At 43.3% G+C, this 17,986-nt stretch overlaps 1 protein-coding gene across 1 annotated transcript in view; it reads left to right on the forward strand.

Annotated features, from left to right (window-relative positions):
- Positions 1-17,986, forward strand: part of hmcn2 (hemicentin 2) — a gene marked incomplete at both ends in the record, with an annotated part of 55,803 nt that overhangs the window by 20,725 nt on the left and 17,092 nt on the right. The window contains 25 exons of the mRNA XM_083978473.1: positions 2,680-2,807; positions 2,975-3,226; positions 4,735-4,818; positions 6,711-6,902; positions 6,992-7,122; positions 7,260-7,404; positions 8,666-8,792; positions 8,873-9,030; positions 9,535-9,813; positions 9,898-10,040; positions 10,739-10,889; positions 11,708-11,926; positions 12,030-12,143; positions 12,240-12,427; positions 12,509-12,605; positions 12,788-12,949; positions 13,979-14,092; positions 14,293-14,489; positions 15,061-15,142; positions 15,223-15,354; positions 15,448-15,591; positions 15,689-15,848; positions 16,399-16,523; positions 16,615-16,798; positions 17,336-17,433. Coding sequence (XP_083834599.1) covers positions 2,680-2,807; positions 2,975-3,226; positions 4,735-4,818; positions 6,711-6,902; positions 6,992-7,122; positions 7,260-7,404; positions 8,666-8,792; positions 8,873-9,030; positions 9,535-9,813; positions 9,898-10,040; positions 10,739-10,889; positions 11,708-11,926; positions 12,030-12,143; positions 12,240-12,427; positions 12,509-12,605; positions 12,788-12,949; positions 13,979-14,092; positions 14,293-14,489; positions 15,061-15,142; positions 15,223-15,354; positions 15,448-15,591; positions 15,689-15,848; positions 16,399-16,523; positions 16,615-16,798; positions 17,336-17,433 — 3,806 coding nt within the window. The remainder of the gene's footprint in view (positions 1-2,679; positions 2,808-2,974; positions 3,227-4,734; positions 4,819-6,710; positions 6,903-6,991; positions 7,123-7,259; positions 7,405-8,665; positions 8,793-8,872; positions 9,031-9,534; positions 9,814-9,897; positions 10,041-10,738; positions 10,890-11,707; positions 11,927-12,029; positions 12,144-12,239; positions 12,428-12,508; positions 12,606-12,787; positions 12,950-13,978; positions 14,093-14,292; positions 14,490-15,060; positions 15,143-15,222; positions 15,355-15,447; positions 15,592-15,688; positions 15,849-16,398; positions 16,524-16,614; positions 16,799-17,335; positions 17,434-17,986) is intronic.

Here is a 17,986-nt window from a genome sequence, read left to right on the forward strand (position 1 = left end):
CTAGTCCTGTCTGATGAGAATAACACATCTCTGTGAACTACCCCCACAGCAGCCATTGCTTTGCATATGCAGGACCAGCGGAAACAGACTCATCCTCTCCAGCTACACTCTGTGGGTCAGAAGAAATGACCAGGGGGCACGATTGTTGAAATAACTTAAATCAGTGGGCGGTAAGATTTCTGCCACAGACATGAATTCAGCTCAGTAGCAGAAATACAGAAGAGTGGGCGGGAGGGGGGGGGGGGGGGGGGGGCTGTTCAACACAGGGTCAGTGGACTTTTCAATGGAGACCAATTTGTCCCAGTTAAGTCTTTGTGTCGGACTGTGTACACAGATGACTTGACACCAATGTGTGTAGTGATGGATGGGGAGAGGGGTGGTTCATGTCCTGTGTGCTCCAGCTTGTGTCAGTCAGTCGTCACCGTGGCACTGCAGTTTCATTCAAAAATAACACCGACCAAAACATGTGACAAAGACAAACAAAGGAAAAAGGAAAAAAACCAAACAAACAGACAAAAAACAAACAAACAAGAAACAAAGCAAGACAAAACAAAAAACAATCCCCTCACATTCTACACTCACACACACATTCACACATCTATGGAGAGAAGTTTACATGAAGTAAAAAAAATCCCCTCAAAAAAAGAAAATTTAAATCAAAAAAACAAAAAACTAGATAATAATAATAATGATAATTCATACATTCACCAACTTTTGCAGCCAAGATATTTCATCACAGGGCCCCAGGACTCCTCCCATTTGCTTTGATTGGATTGTCCACTGTATCGCAATTTCTCCTATGTATAACTGAGACAAGTTCATGCAGCCAGTTTTGAAAAGATGGTGGATTTGATGTCTTCCATTCTGCAAGTATGAGTTTCTTGGCCAGCACTGTACCCATTAATTGTGCAGATTGGGTGTAGAACGGAAGAGTTAATGAGACCACTGAACATCCAAAAAGGGCTAAGTCTCTGTCGGGTAAAAATGAGCTGTGGAATACCAGAATGTACAGATGACTGAACAACTCCAAAATAAATGTAGCAACGTACCATTGTTTACGTTGCATTTGTCACAGGTTGGGGACACAGAAGGATAGAATTTATGCAACATGACCTTAGAATAAGCCGTGCTGCAGTCTGAGCGCAGATTGACCACTGCAGAGTCAAAATGTTGCTGCTTCTCCTTCGACCGTTTGAGGAAGTGGGGGAGCGACGTTACACCATATGTGCAGCTAAAATAGAGAGCTCTTTGTGCCTCCAGCCCATTTCCATTTACATGAACATGTTATTGTTATAATGTAGTTGCTTAGCAGACACTCTTATCCAAGATAAATCATAGAGCTGTGTGTTTACATCTGTGTATATGATGCATTTATACAGCTGGATAGCTTCTGGTGCTGTTCAGGTTACCTCACAGTCCTTTCAAGTGGCTGACCTACATTTAACTACTTTAACCTACACTGAACCTCTGCTGTTGTTTTTCCTGCAAAACATATTTTTAGAGACGAGGGTAGTGTGTGATACAGCCATCCATCCATCCGTCCACTTGTGTTTGTCACCCAAAAAACTGTTTAGTTTGGCATCAACTGCTTCCCACAGCACCACCATCAGGCCAAGCTTTTGATTTTAAAGGATCTGTAAACCCACAGTTGCTGCAAAGATTATTGTTCCCAGCAGGAAGAAATCCATTGATTTTTTTTTAGCCTATGACCTTTCCCATGTTGACATCACCAGGTCAAACTTTGGCTACACTTTTACTCTATAATTACCCTGGACAATGGTAATTGTGAAAGTAACAACTCACTGGGGAGATTACAAGGCCCTGGCTGAAGCCCAAACTCCACTTAGCACGCGCCTGTTAAGATAACTTCCATCTATGACAGATCCGTTTGTCTTCATTGCAATTAAATGATACAGACACAAGGACACCATCAACAGCTTCACATTACATTTCAACTGTTGTACCACACGGAAAGAACCTATAGGTTTTAATATAGGTTTGAATATATGTGACATACATAAAATTGGCCGTTTTCATATTTACGCATATATATATGGTGCATATATGCACAGATAAACTGCATATAGGTTTCATATATTTTATGTATGTCACATATATTCAAACCTATATTAAATCCTATAGGTTCTTTCCGTGTGGGGTATTTCTGTATTTTCTAGTGCTTGTTTTGTATTTAGGGTTCGGCAAACCACTTTTTAAGAGCATAAAGTACAAAACAGTGCACAAATGATCTGATTATTTTACATATTAATAACCCTGAGGTAGTAACTGTACTGGGAATATACAGTCTGAAGCTGTTCACAGGAAATGTTTTCATCCACTCTGCTTCTATTAAAAATAGCAACAGAAGTAAAACTGCATCTTGAAAGTTGTCCTTCACAGACACACAACTATCAAGGTTTATATCAAAATGTACATTAGAGATATGCATACAGCAATACTGGCTGCCCAATACTATTAACACTGAGCAGCCTTTGTAAACATCTTACTATTTATATGCTCATATAGATGCATGCCTCAAAATGAAAGCAGGGCACTAGAGGAAAATATTGCTTCAAAACAGGGACACCTGCCAAAACACAGCGGCTGTATATCTCCAGTGACTCATGAAGTGTTGTGTTTTCTCCATCCCTTTGCCCTTGACCCCTAACCACTCCCCAGGTTCACTGTTTTGCCTTCAGGCTCTCTGAAGATCACTGATGTGCGCCTGATTGATAGTAAACTGTACACCTGCACTGCAGAGAACCCAGCAGGCAACGTGTCCATAGGCTACAATTTACACATCCAAGGTAATTCTGTGGGGCTTCGCCAGGAAGTTGAGCTCATTAGAAGTCTTACAGCTCCAGTTTCAAAATGCTGTGAATATGTCGCTTCTACCATTATGTGAAACATGTAAGATATGTAAATGAATAGTTGTGTAACAGATGTATTTAGTGTATTTTTTTGTTGTTCTCAGCTAAGCCCAGAATTCAGACAGCACCCTCCCTCCTGAAAGCCCTGATCGGCCAGACAGTGACTCTGCCGTGTGTGGTCCAGGGAGAGCCAACCCCCGAGGTCAGCTGGTTTCATAATGGACTTCCTGTTGGGGTCAAGAACACTTCACCCTTCAGGATCCAGCAGGTCAGCCTTGCTGACCAGGGCACCTACCAGTGTGTGGCCAGGAACAGCGCTGGACAGGAGACCTTAGAGATCAAGCTGGAAATTCTTGGTGAATCAGTTCTTTACATCTTGATTGTTCATGCTCATAACAAATCTCTGCAATATTGTCATATAACTCTCTGAATCTAGTCTATATATAACGCTTTCTAAGATCAGTTTAAAAAAAAAAAACATTTTGTACCTCTGCCCATATGATGATTTATATACACTGACAGTTTCCCAGTTTTGCATTCTTTTGAGGCACAGTGGCTTCATGCTGCTGGGAGAATGACCCACTTATACTAGAAAAGAACAGGTTGATGCAGAGTGTCGCCCAACTGTCACAAAGGAAGCAGACAAATATATCTGTGTACATTTGCACACAACTCCACTAGAAGACATTCATTGTGTTGCACTGGGTTGTTCACAGTTAGTGAATACGTGTCAGAAACAGTTTTGTCATGAATGTAAAAGGAGAGCTGGAGAGTGGAGATGGTCAACCACAGTGGAAACTCAGAGTGAATGTCAGATTGTGAGTTTTTGAAAGCTAAAAAATGGCCTGGCCACAGCCTCACCAATCTGACTTCAGAGAGTTGTGGGGGGACTTGGTGTCCACAGCTATTTGACTGTCATGTTAGAGCTGACTGGCTCCTTAAACAGTCCCTGAAACCTAAACAACTTGTTTAAGTTGAGAGTTTAGACTGTTACAGCCACCGCAGGTCAAACCTTCTTGCTATAGGTGTGCTGCAGGGCTCTATCATGGGTCCATTACTGTTTATGTTACAACCTAAATAACATTCTTCCTAATCAGAATGTCAGTATCCACTTTAATGCAAATGATTAATAAGCCCCTAGTTCCAGTCTAAACCAGACCTTCTTCAGTCCTCCTCCTTCCTTCCTGATGTTCCAACATAATTATAGACTTAAAATGTGAGTAACGTCACGTGCATGGGTTGAACTGAACACTGCACTCAAGGTTGATTAGTTTTTATAACCCTTGAAGATTTTAAATCTTTACCATCTGATGTTCTTTACGACGCTTGTAACTACTTCTGTTATTTCTATTCTTGTCTCAACTGTTGGTTGTTTGGTTTAACACGTGTTGTTGTTGCTGTTTGTTTGGTGATTGTGTGTGTGTGTGTCCAGCTATAAATGTTGTTTGTTTTCAGGTCTCCCCTGAAACAGAGATTGTGATCTCAAAGACTCTACTGTAACTGATGAAATATAGTTACTCATCAGGCGACTATGGGTATTAGATGCTGATTCAGTTCCTCTCTTGCCTCCTGGTCAAGGAGGTGGTTGTAGCAATCCTGAGTGTAATATTAATCAGAGGTTTAGGACACAGAAGTGAGAAACCAAGAGTCTTGTCTTGTGAGCAGAAATAAGAATAATTTCCGTGATCACAGAGATGATCTGTTTTACTGATGCTCAGCCCAGGCTTGGATCCCCTGAGGGCTTTTCCTCACTAAACTACTGTGTATGACCAACAGTCTTCACATATTCAGTTTACTACCCACTGCATCAACTGCCCCTGTACTCTGATCCAGCACTAAACATGTTTTTTTTCTGTCCTCACAGAGCCCCCCTCCTTCGCAGAACCTGGAGATGCCATCATGGAAAAAGTAGCCAACAGCAAGGTCGTCATCCCTTGCCCTGCTGAAGGTATGAAAAGATTTAGATGATTCAGCCATTGAAAATATAAAAAGAATGGGGTTATGAAAGATGTGGCGTTCAGAAAAAGGTTAGATTTACTGACTTTTTTTTTCAAGTGGATGTCTTTTTTTAAGGTTTGTTTTTATGAAATAGAGAAATAAAATTCAGGTTTAAATGTAGGACAGATCTGTGGATTTGTGCACCATCAAAGGGAAGTTTCACTGTCACTGTAGATTCTTACTCGTCAAAGAAGGGGAAAACATCTTTTCCATCTCAAAAAGGTACAGCTTCTTTTTATCACAGCACCCAGAGACACGCTGTTGTCTATATATTTTAACATTACAGTGCAAACAAGGAGGCAAGAATGTGGAGAACTTGTTCTTTTATCAAAACACTCACTGAGTGTTGGTGTATACTGTATATCCGCCACTGCGCTGATGGATACTTAACCCTCTGACAAGCCCATGCAAACAGGTATTGTTTGTGTGGAGCTGTGCCATGGTAACAAGCTCGGTGAGAGAAGGTGAGGACTTTGTGTAATGTGTGGAGCAACAGCTGGAACATCAGTCTGCCTGCTGCCTCAGTGAGCCACATCTGCTTTCCTCAGCATCAAGGCCTGCTGGGAGAGGAATCCTAATTACAGGCTGCTGCTGGCAGATAAAGGACAGAGATGTCTGAGGTGCACCATGAAGCACAGGAAGAGGAAGATGAAGCCACACTAGCCCTCTCTTTCCACAGGAGTCACACACCGGCAGGGAGACAGACTGTACCGGGGCCTCAGAGGTGCTCACACAGAAGTGCCTGAAGCTCTTGACACCCCAGAGAGGGAGCTCACACAGAAATGCCTGATGCTCTTGACACCCCAGAGAGGCAGCTGGCTGTAGGAAACAAGGATCCTCCTCATTGTTCTCTTGAGATCTGTCTGTATGAGGGAGATAAAGCGCAGTCTCTGCCAGAAGGATATTATTAATTCACCAACAAGCGCGAGCATTGCATTTGATGGAGGTAATTATTTGAGAAACACATGGAAGAGATAATCCCCCAACTTCGTCAGCCCCAGTAAAATAAAATCAAAGTCTGCTAATGAGATCTGTTAACATCTAAAACAGAACATCTGTACGCATTTCCTCCTCCTAGCAATGAGATAATGAATTTACTTCAGAGCTCTTTAACTGTAAACATGTGTTCAGAAAGGCAACAGATGATAACATCACCTTGCCTCCTCCTGCTTGGTATTTTCTGTATCATATTGATTTCTCGAGCTCATCTTTGGTGTTTGTGTATGTAACACCTCTGGAAATAGACAGTCAGCGCCGTGGCATTTGGATCACTCAGCTGCACCGCTCTGTCATTGCAACCTGCTGCTCTGTCCTTGTCCTGAGAATCTGTTGCGTTAAGTGCAAAATCCTCCACCTCCTCTTTTCCCCTCCATTCCACCTTCCTCACCGTGACCATTTCCAGCTCTTTTACACCCAGTAATCCACAGAACACATCTGTTTCAGGCTCCTGAGTGCCTTTGAACTGCTAGTTCAACCACTCCTATTCTCACTGCTGGAGACTCTTACCTCAGTGTTGGTAATAAATCTTCATTGTAGTATTTTAAATCTTACGTCTTACATCTCTCCAGCATACAGTGTATTACATTTTTATGCGTCCCTGACCTTGAAATCTTAAGCTCGCAGCCTACAAGGACTCTAACCATTCTGGCATGGTCTCCCCCGCTGTCCTGCTGTCCAACAGATAAATGTAGAGCTGGCTTTTTCTAGTCCGGGCGGCCTGCCCATTAACTTCTCCTGTAGGGAAGCAGAGGCGTGGAAGTATCTTTTCTTTTTGTCAGACGTGATCAATAAAGTTCCCCGTATACTCGCTAAGAAACTTTTTCTTGTCCCCGGCACCTGCAGGCTCACCTCGCCCCAAGGTACGCTGGTTCAAAAACGGCCTGGAGGTACACCCTGAGCAGTCCGAGTTTTCTGTGTCGAGGGATGGAGCTCTCGTAATTAGCACAGCGTCTGCCAGCCACAGTGGCGACTTCAAGTGCATGGCAACTAATGAGGCGGGCTCTGTGGAGAGGAAGACCAGGCTGAAAGTTAATGGTGAGAGTTTAATTTTATTTTCCGTTACGTTAACAAAATGCAGAGTGCATAACGGCAACACTAATCATCCCTTTCTTTCTGTACTTCAGTTCCTCCAGAGATCCAAGATGACAACCAGCCACTGAACCTCACTGTCACCTTGAAGCAGCCTCTCACTCTGGGCTGTGACGCCTTTGGGATCCCCTCACCGACAATCACCTGGACTAAAGATGGTCATCCTGTGAGTTTTGTCACCCCCAATCCCTTTACTGTGTGGCTTGTTGATATTGTCCCCAGGCGTACAATGCCACCAAGTGGCTATCCTATTAATTACAATATGACACAGAGGATGCACTGAACAGTTGTGTGTGTGTCCAGGTGAACAGTCCGGGGGTGTACCTGCAGAACGGGAACCGGCTGCTCAGGATCTACAGAGTTCAGCCTGACCATGCAGGACAGTTTGCCTGCACAGCTCAAAACTCAGCTGGAGAGGCCAGGAGAGAATATAACATAGTGGTGCAAGGTGAGTTCAAGAAAGCAGCTTTCAAACTGGTATTTAAGTGAAGTAAGAAGAGAGTGGAAGAAAAGACAGATGTAATACCTTCTAGATTAAAGCAGAAGTAAGCGATCCGGTCGTTTTGGCTAACTTTTTGTCAGCCGATGGAGTTAGCAGCCCCCACCCTCGTCATGGATCTATTGGTCCTCGTCCCTACGTCACCACATTCACGCGCATCCCTTGGCTGCACACACAGCCCTTCATGCCGTTCTCTCTCCTCATTGGATAAAGGTTGTAGGATACAAGGAAGTATACAAGAAGTTTTCTCCTCGGCTTACAGCAGAGCAGAGTGACTGACAGACCCGTGTTTCGGACCAGACACTCTATTTAAAGCAGAAGTAAGTGATATATTTGTGTTAATATAAGTCTTAAATAGTTATATCTTCCGACAGCAATCACTTACATAGAGTGTTTGGACTGAAACACGGGTCTGTCAGTCACTCTGCTCTGCTCTGAGCCGAGGAGAAAACATTTATCGTATCCTACAGTTTTTATCCAATGAGGAGAGAGAACGGCATGCAGGGCTGTGTGTGCAGCCAAGGAACGCCGTGAATGTGGTGACGTAGGGACGAGGACTGTTATGGTGCGTTCAAGGAAACTCGTATTTTTCCGACCGTGAAGTCGTACCAGTTCGATCTGGTACGAGTTCACCGGTCGGAAGTTACGAGTGGCCGTTATAGTGACTTTCACCGGTAAAACAGGTCGGAAAAACACGAGTGGGTTGCCTGGAACGCTACAAAGTCGTAAGTTGTGACTTGAAGCTGTAATTTACGATTTCAAAAGCCTGCCTGGAACGCAGCATTAGCGAAAACGACCGGATCACTCACTTCTGCTTTAAGTGATTGCTGTCGGAAGATATAACTACGAATTTAAGACTTATATTAACACAAACATTCCGCTTACTTCTGCTTTAAGTAGAGAATTAAAAAGGATATTTTTCTTGTCATCGCTGGATTTACAATCCTGAAACTTCCATCTAAAGCTTCCAGAGGACTTCATTCTTTAGTTAAACTCAATGAAGTATATTTCCTGATCGCTGTTATTCCTCCCAATCTACTAAGATTAATGCCAATGTGATTATTAATAACCTAAATAATATCTCTCTGTGATCTAGATGTTTTTTTTTTCTCACAACAGTGACATAGAATCTGAATGAATCATGATCTCGTTCAGCGTTGTGAGTAGTCAGATATTTCTCAATGGAAACTATTTCTGGTGTGTTTCCCAGCTCCACCAGTGATTTCAGGAACGTCCCGACTACAGGAGCAAACAGTGGTGCTGGGCCAGGAGGTGGAGTTTCAGTGCAGAGTGAGCGGACAGCCTCCGCCCAGAGTGGAATGGAGCCGTGATGGAGAGTAAGCATCGCTCCAGCAGACTATTGATGTTGCACTACCCATGGCATTGATTTGATCCTTCCATTCCTTCCTCTCCGCAGGGTTCTGTCCCGTGACGGAGACCCCCATGTAGAGTTTCTGGAGGAAGGCCAGGTGCTGAAGGTGAAGTCGGTGCGACTGAGGGACCAGGGGCTTTACCAGTGTCTGGCCAGTAACAACGCAGGAACTCAGATGCGCCAGTTCAGACTGACAGTTCAAGGTCTCTGCTTTACTCCTGACTCTATCTGACACATGTGCCACACACTCTCAGCCACTCTGACCTGAATTCAGCTTATTCGCTCTTTTATTTTCTCTCCGCACACACAACATCGAAGACACAGAGACAAGAAAATGCAGAGTTCTCAGAGTACCGAGTTGATTTCTTTTCCAAAAGTGCTGTGGTAGCGATATTCTTCCAAGAAATGCCTGAGCATATTTATGTCACGTAAACACCCAGCCTTTACAGCATGTTAATGTGACTTACACCACACTGCTGGCTTAGAGCACATACTGAATTCCCCCTGTGCAGGGCTGTAGAGATTTCTGTATCGCTTAAGAGCATGTGCTCTAATTCCCCAAACTACTGAACACTGCACTTCTGTTTTAGAGGTTTTTCCTGCACAAAACGGGTCAATTCTCTGTGGATCTATTCATTCTGTGCTTTGAGCCAGTAAAAATCACACTGGCTGTCGAACATAAATGTATTGTTGGTGTTTCTCTCCAGCTCCCCCCACCATCAAGGGCCCCAGTGAGACCTCCGAGGTGTCAGTGGTGCTGGGTTTCCCCACAGTCCTTCCTTGTGATGTGGAGGGTTCGCCCACGCCCAGCATCACCTGGCTAAAGGACAACCAGCCCATAGTGTCCAGTTCCCAGATGACTTATACCCGTGGCGGACAAGCCCTAAGACTGGGCTCGGCCCGGGGAGACAGCACCGGCCTCTACACATGCAGAGCCACAAATCCAGCCGGCACGGCCACCAAACACTATTCTCTCAGTGTTCTGGGTAAGAGACATCTGCACCACTCATGAATTTAAGCGGCTGAGGCAGAATGTTGAAGAGTTTTCTGTCTTTTTCCCTTCTCACCAGTCCCACCACAGATAGAGGGTGACTCTACATCTTTGACGTTTGGCGGTCAGGGGGAGAAAGTACGGATCAATGGGAGTTTAACTCTCTCCTGTCTGGCCAAAGGTTTCCCTGAGCCCAAGGTTAAATGGTTCAAAGATGGACAGGTTGGTGTGTCGTCCTTACAGGCTCTGCATCTGTCAAACTACATCCGTCTATTTGTGCTTTCAAAGGTTACTTCAGTGGAGCAAGTGCTACCCTCTATCGGCCTCTACTGGCGACTAGAAAAAATTACAACAATCTGAACAGAACATCCTTCTGCTCCAACCACCTCCACTCTCCAGATTGTGTGTGATGAGTAAGCCTCTTAATTATAGCAGAGCTACAGAAGAAGAACCCGGTGATTAAATATCACGATGTAAAAACAGTTTTGTCCTATTTCTTGTTTTTGCTTCAGCTCCAGTATTAGCCCAGACACCTTCATTTTTTTTCTCTGCGTGCCTTTTCTGCATCTTCTGCAGGGCCTCCTATAATGAGCAGTAGAAAATGCTGATGAGGTGGATTCATGTAAGATTAGATTTTTGTCTAAATGAGCCTCGGGGTATTATTTTATTGTTTAAATTCTCTTATAAAACACACTACAGGCTGGGAATCGTGTGTTTTAGAAGTCAAACACTGAAGCACCTGCCAGAGGTTTTGTTGACACAGTAGCAGTGATTATCTAACCTGTCAACCCCATCACTGACATCTTTACCGATGTTTGAACTAAGACAGGGGATGTTAATGTCTCTTGAAGAAACAAGAGTTTGCTACAGGCCATATGTCACCTAATATTGTGTCGACTGATTGTTTTCATTGTCTTTAGTTGCTGAGTGGAAACTCTCATGCTGGCATTCAAGAGAGCGGCTACTTCCTTCACATAGAAAATGCCATGCTGTCCCACGAGGGCCAGTACACCTGCGTAGTCACCAACACTGCAGGAGAGGACAAGAGAGACTTTCATGTCACCATTCAGGGTGAGTTTGATAAAAAAAATCTGTATTTTTATCGCCATGAGATTTTCCTCACTGCAGACATATGGATTTTAAAGGGACATTGTGTAACTTCTCCTGTTATCTATTCACGAAAATCTATTATTTGGTTCAAAAGTCTGTTTTTCATTCATCAGTAATCCCCCCATCAACAAACTGAAGTGTTCCTTTCAGCTCTGAATTAGCCGTTTATATCATTCATATCTCCATGGAGCGGGTAAGCTCGGTGCTGGCTGCCATGTGGTGTCGCCATGTTTTTACGTTCAGTGGCAGCGTGACGGTAGGAAACCACGGAAACTCAGCGGAGACACCGGAGCTGTCGGCTCAGGTGGAGGTGGCGCCTGTGAAAAGTTACCGCGGTAACGCAGTGAGGAGGAATGGAGCGTTACACTGATGCTGCATTCACCTGCAGTCGGGCAGATGGCCGTCGGTAACAAACCAGATGTCATTTTAGTCACAGAAGTCCAGAGAAAGCCGGTAAAACGTGGGTCGCGTAAACAATACGACATCGCCATGACAACATATTGTCATGTATATTGTTTTGCCTCGTGCTGACAGACCACTTGTTTACATAGAGGCTTGTTTATGCCGTTACGTGCAGCGGCTGTCGTCCGTCTGCCGTCTGCCCAATTTCAGGTGAATGCAGCATGAAAAATACGATTGAGTTGCTTGTGATATACAACCACAACGCTAGATGGGAGTAATTCCTACACAATGTACCTTTAAGCTACTTTGAAATCTGGTGTTGATCTGTATTTTTTACAACTTATAAATGTAAGAGTGACATATTATTGTCTTTCCAGTTCCTCCCATCTTCCACAGGGTGACTAACAGAGAAGCAGCCTGGGGTCTGGGACATGAGGGGGACAATAACAATGAGGACATGGTAGATAAGCGGGAGGTGGTCCTGGGCCATCCAATCAGTCTGTCCTGTGAGAGTAATGCCATCCCCCCACCAAAGCTCAGCTGGCACAAAGATGGAAGAAAACTCACATCTGCAGATGGAGTGGTGCTACTTCCAGGTCAGGGGGAACTCTACTCACCTGCAGTGTCGCCGTTATGCACGAAAGAAGCTTCATATTCATACGTAAATCTGCTGTTCTATATCTGGCTTTGTCCTCTCAGGTGGGCAGGTGCTACAGATCCCCAGAGTACAGAAAGAAGATGCTGGAAGGTATACATGTCAGGCGGTCAATGAGGCCGGAGAGGACCACATGCACTTTGAACTGGAGATCCTGGGTAACTGGAACAACAACAACACCATTTTCTTTCTAATTAAAATGCACACAGGTGGAAATGAACATCATTTCTGAGGAAGTCTGTTTTCTTTCTCAGTCCCTCCTGTGATTATGGGAGCATCAGAGGAGTTTATGGAGGAAATGGGAGCAGTGGTCAACAGCACTGTGGTCCTCCACTGTGACGTGAGCGGACACCCCGCTCCAGTCATCTCCTGGCTCAAAGACGGCCAGCCGGTTCACACAGACGCACAGCACCACATCACCGAGGATGGGACTCAACTCCAAGTTAGTCATTAACTGGCTCACAGACAAATCCCCGTGTGTAAACTCTGTGTCATATGAAAGAATAACACTTCTATCTTTCAGCTCCTCAGTGTGCAGGTTTCTGACATGGCTGGCTATCTGTGTGTGGCTGAGAACAAGGTTGGAACAGTAGAGAAACTGTTCAGTCTCACAGTGCAAGGTAAGGAAAGTTCACAACTAAAAACACTGTACATTTAACTCTGCATGGAATCAGAAGTAGCAATATACAAAATGTCTTTTTGTTCTTTTATTACGCATAGAATTAGATGTTCCTTCACGCTGCAGACTCATGCACTCATGTGACTCAACTGTCACTCAACACAACTGTTGTATTTCTTTCAGTGCCTCCTAGAATAATTGGCAGCAAGGAAGAGGAGGTTAGCGTGATCGAGGGCCACATGGTGTCGTTGCTGTGTGACGTCCAGGCGTACCCTCCTCCAGACATCACCTGGACCAGAGACGGCCAGGTCCACTTGTTCGGCACCGGCATCAGCATCCTGCCAGGTCAGCTCTCTGCCACACGCAAAACCTGAAATATACAGCTCTGGAAAAAATGAGGAGACCACTCCCAAAATGATCAGTTTCTCTGGTTTTACTATTTATAGGTATGTGTTTGAGTAAAATAAAATTCTTTTTTGTTTGTTTTATTCTATCTACTACCGACAACATTTCTCCCAAAATTGAAAAAAAAAAGTAATTTAGAGCTTTTATTGGCTAATGACTAAACTAGTCTAAATAACAAAAATATCAAGTCTTTTCAGACCTTGAATAATAATAATAATACAAAGAAAACATGTTCATATTTATTCCTAAAGAACACAGCAAGAATATTTTAACTCAGGAAGAGTTTATAAATCAGTCTTTGTGGGATAATGTCGATGTTGAATCCCAGCAGTGGTTTTTATAATCTTCCTATAAAACCAGATGTGGTCCAGGTGACGACCTCATCAGTGTCTCATTAAGTAGAATGAGTTGTGTTTGTGTTGGTATTTAAAAAAGAAAAGAAAAGAATGACTGTCACACATATAGAGATGCTTTTAAGAAACATTTGTAAGAGTGGTCTCCTAATTTATTCTGAAAAAAAATAAGAGACCACTTTCACAAAATGTTTCTTAAAAACATCTCTACATGTATGATCATTCTTTTCTTTTCCTGAGTTAAAATATTCTTGCTGTGTTCTTTAGGAATAAATATGAACTTGTTTTCTTTGCATTATTATTATTCAAGGTCTGAAAAGACTTGATATTTTTGTTATCTAGACTTGTTTAGTCATTAGCCAATAAAAGCTCTATTACAATTTTTTTTTTTCCAATTTTGGGAGAAATGTTGTCGGTAGTTGATTGAATAAAACAAAAAAAATGTAATTGAATTTTACTCAAACACATACCTATAAATAGTAAAACCAGAGAAACTGATCATTTTGGGAGTGGTCTCTTAATTTTTTCCAGAGCTGTATCTTATTCAGGGAGCATTTCCTTTGTGTAATCTAATTCTGACAATTACAATTCTTTTCATACTGTATATATTTCATAGGTGGTCAGATGCTACAGTTGTCCCGGGCAAGGCTGGAGGATGCAGGGCAGTATGTCTGCACAGCCACCAACTCAGCAGGCCAGGACCAGAAGACGATTCTCCTCAGTGTTCATGGTAAACAAACATGTGGTGACATATCCTCCATAATTCACTTTACTTATGCATATACAGATGATCAAATCTCACAAGATTGTTTAGGTAAAAGATGTGTTTACCTCAAGCCAGCTGTGACCAAATAAAGTTCAGGAGCGGATCAGGCCAATAATCTGAATAACCTCAGAGATCACGTCCTCTGTGTGTGTACAAACCAACAGTCCCGCCCAAGCTGAAGCCCCGTCTAGATGATGAGTCGGACTCAGTCACCCCTCAGGTCGGCTCCTCGGTCACCCTGAGATGTGAAGCCCGGGGTGTTCCCGAGCCCGAGGTCACATGGTACAAGAATGGGCTGCAGCTGGCTGCAGGGAATGGACTGAAGATGGATCGTCAGCAGCTGGAGATCATAGGAGTTCAGGTCAGGAAAATGTCTGCAGAACTTGAGAGGGGTCACATTTGATTTCCAGTCTTTACACGCTAACATGTTCAAGTACAAATATTTCACTTGGTACCGGAGTCATTTCTGTGCACAAGCCTGGAAATGATACAACAATCTTTTCAATGGTAAAAAGTGAAATAAATGAGTATACTGAACTAAAGTAAGAGAGCCGCAAACATATTCCCTGCTCGCTTCTTTTTGGCATAAAAAGGAATAAAATGCCTGTAGTCGTGTTATGTGTAGAAAACACGAAGGAGTCATCGCCCCAAGCCTGAACCAGTTTTGTGACAACAGCTGTTGCGGTGATGTTGGGGTCCCCTAATGCTTTGCACAGATAGGATCTCAAGCAATTCCTAATTTGTAAACTCACACACACACACAAGGACTAACTTCCACACATTCCCTCCAGAAAATACAAAGACTAGGAAGTTAATTAACGAGAATTAGAACACATGCACCAGTGAGCACAGTCGACGGAAGCTGTGTCCTTTCTTTGCCTGCGCTCAGAAGCAAAGCCTCCCTCTTCACAATGACCTTCTTTGGTTTCTAGATGGCAGATGGTGGCACCTACACTTGCAAAGTGTCTAATGTGGCTGGACAGGTGGACAGGACGTTCAGACTGACGGTTCATGGTGAGCATACCTCTGCTCAATTCTCAAATGAACATCCAAAAGAAGTGAGTGGTTTTTATTCCACAAATATATTTCCACAGTTCCTCCTGACCTTGCTGGGCCTCCCTGGGAGTCCCTGAACCACACCATGGGCTCCCGTGTGAGTCTGCTGTGTGAGGCCACAGGAGTCCCCGTCCCAAGCATCACCTGGCTCAAAGATGGAAGCCCCATTGGTAAGAGGAGGGCGAATATAGTGGTCACTGTGATGGTATGGACTCATCGTGAGCGACAGCTGGTGTACATGTGAATGTGTTTGCTGTGTGCAGAGAGCAGTCTGCAGTGGCAGTGGTCCATTCGCGGGAACCGACTGGAGCTGGGGCCCCTCACTCTGTCTCATGCTGGGACTTACACCTGTGTTGCCAAGAACAGTGAGGGCCGAACACAGAAAGACTACTCCCTCACAGTGCAGGGTAAAAGAGTTTGCAATTTCAGCAAAATGAAATACATTCATCCTTGGAAATCTTACATCTCACTAAACTGGCATTACGTAATCCTTGTTGTACTCAGTTTCACCCACCATCCTGGACTCTGACCATCCTTCTGATGTGAGCGCTCCCATGGGAGAGGAACTGACCCTGGAGTGCCGAGCAACTGGAAACCCAACACCCCGCCTCAGCTGGCTGAAGGATGGAGTGACTTTAGAGGGATCAGACACCCGTCACATCGCGTAAGTCATTCATAGTCACTGCCAGACATTTACATGCACCCACAATTAATGTGAATAAAAAATTGTAATAACAATTTTTCTGCGGCGCATTTGCTCATTCAAAGCTGTTGCATTCTAGTGTGTGTAGTGTTCTAATCAGTACAAGAATCAATCAATACCCTTCGCCAAAGGTTCAGGAAATAATAAAAATAATGATATTAATCATCATCATGAATGATTATGTGCATGACATGTGGATGTGTGGACAGACAAATGGAGTCGTTTATAGTCCCTGGCCTAATTTCATTTTTGGGAACAGCAAGAGCAGCTGTTTTACAGCTGTTCCGCAGCTTATATCGTCATCACAACCACATCAGCCAGAGAAAACAAATGTCTCTGTGTGTGTGTGTGTATGTGTGTGTGAGAAAATCGTGGGACGGCGATGATAGCAATGATGGGAAAGTAATTCTGAGAAGACAAATAATTGACGCTGGTTGAGACAGAAAGGATGGAAAAATTGTAATACAGTGGTGTTAATGTGAAAACATGAACTGTCTTTGTGACCTGGCAGTGTGACCCCTGATGGCAGCACGCTCACATTACTGAGGCTGAGTCCTGAGGATTCTGGGACATACACTTGTTTGGCCGTCAGCCCAGCGGGACAGGAGAGCAAATTCTACACCCTCTTTGTACTCGGTCAGTTGGATCATTGAACTGTGGCAGGTGTGTTAGTGAAGGGTATGAGCTTTCACAGAGATTTGCAATAATCCAATTTGACCTGTCACAGTGCCGCCGTCCATCTCTGGTGAGACCAGTGTCCCTCAGGAGGTGCAGGTGACACAGGACAGCGCTGTGACTCTGGAGTGTCACGCAGCAGGAAACCCTCCGCCTCAGATCAGCTGGCTGAAGGACGGACGTCCCCTGCTCCTCTCTCCTCGGGCTCGCCTCCTCTCTGCTGACTCTGTGCTGAGGTCAGTGTAGACACCGCAAAAACTCAATATCTTACCAAGAATATTTGTCTTATTTCTAGTCAAAATGTAATTTCTAGTCAAAACAAATCTCATTATACTTAAAATAAGACTCATCACATAAAAAGTAACTTGTTTTTAGACACTTTTTACTTCTTTCAAGCATATTTTCACTTGAAATAAGTAGAAAAATCTGATAGTGGAGCAAGTTTTTCTTTCTTATTACAAGCACAAAAAACTCACTGGCACTCACTGGCAGATTTTTCTACTTATTTCAAGTGAAAATTTGTTTGAAACAAGTGAAAATTATCTAAAAACAAGTTCATTTTTAGGTGGTATTTAAGTGGAAAGAGATTAGTTTTGACTAGAAATTAGACATTTTGACAAGAAATAAGACAAACATTCTTGGAAAGATAAATATTCTTGAGAAGAGTTTTTGCAGTGGAGAGAGAAAGCTGAATATAAATGTCCTTATTTTGCAAGGAGATCACGTGTTAACAGGTAATTCAATGTTAATCCTTCTCTTTCTTCATGAAACAGGATTTCTCCGGTGCAGCTGTCGGACTCTGGAGTTTACACATGTGTGGCACGCAGTCGCGCTGGTCTTGCTGAGCTCAGCTATGATGTCCAGGTTCAAGGTACAGTCAAAACACACTACCTACTGATTTACCTTGGATCTCACACTGTGTGTGACATCTCAGATCTCATGGTTTTGATTTTTGATTTTATTAAGATTCCCATTAGCTGCTACACCTGGTAACAGCTACTCTTCCTGGGCTCCATTAAAAGCCACATCAAATAATCAAACACACATGAAATGAAACTAAACTTCCAAATAATATGAAAAGCTGCATAGTACAACAATAATTATAAAGATGATAATAATAATAATAGTAACAATTCAAACAAAACAATACCAAATCAATAAAACAGTAACATACCAACAACAACAACAAACAATATTAACAATGACAAAATCAGTTATGACAAGACATAAACTTTAAAATAACCCTAGACAGACCGGAAATCAAGCAGATGTAAAAAAAATCTCTCCTGTCTGCCTGTCAAGGCATTGTCTTTTAAGATATTTTTTAATAACAGTAACCGAATCTATGCTTCTAGCATTATCAGGTAGCTTGTTCCAACAAGATATGGCTCTATTTAAGACTGTTTTTTGCATTGAGCGTGATT

This window comes from Trachurus trachurus, assembly GCF_905171665.1.
Source record: "Trachurus trachurus genome assembly, chromosome: 9".
Taxonomy (NCBI): Eukaryota; Metazoa; Chordata; class Actinopteri; order Carangiformes; family Carangidae; genus Trachurus; species Trachurus trachurus.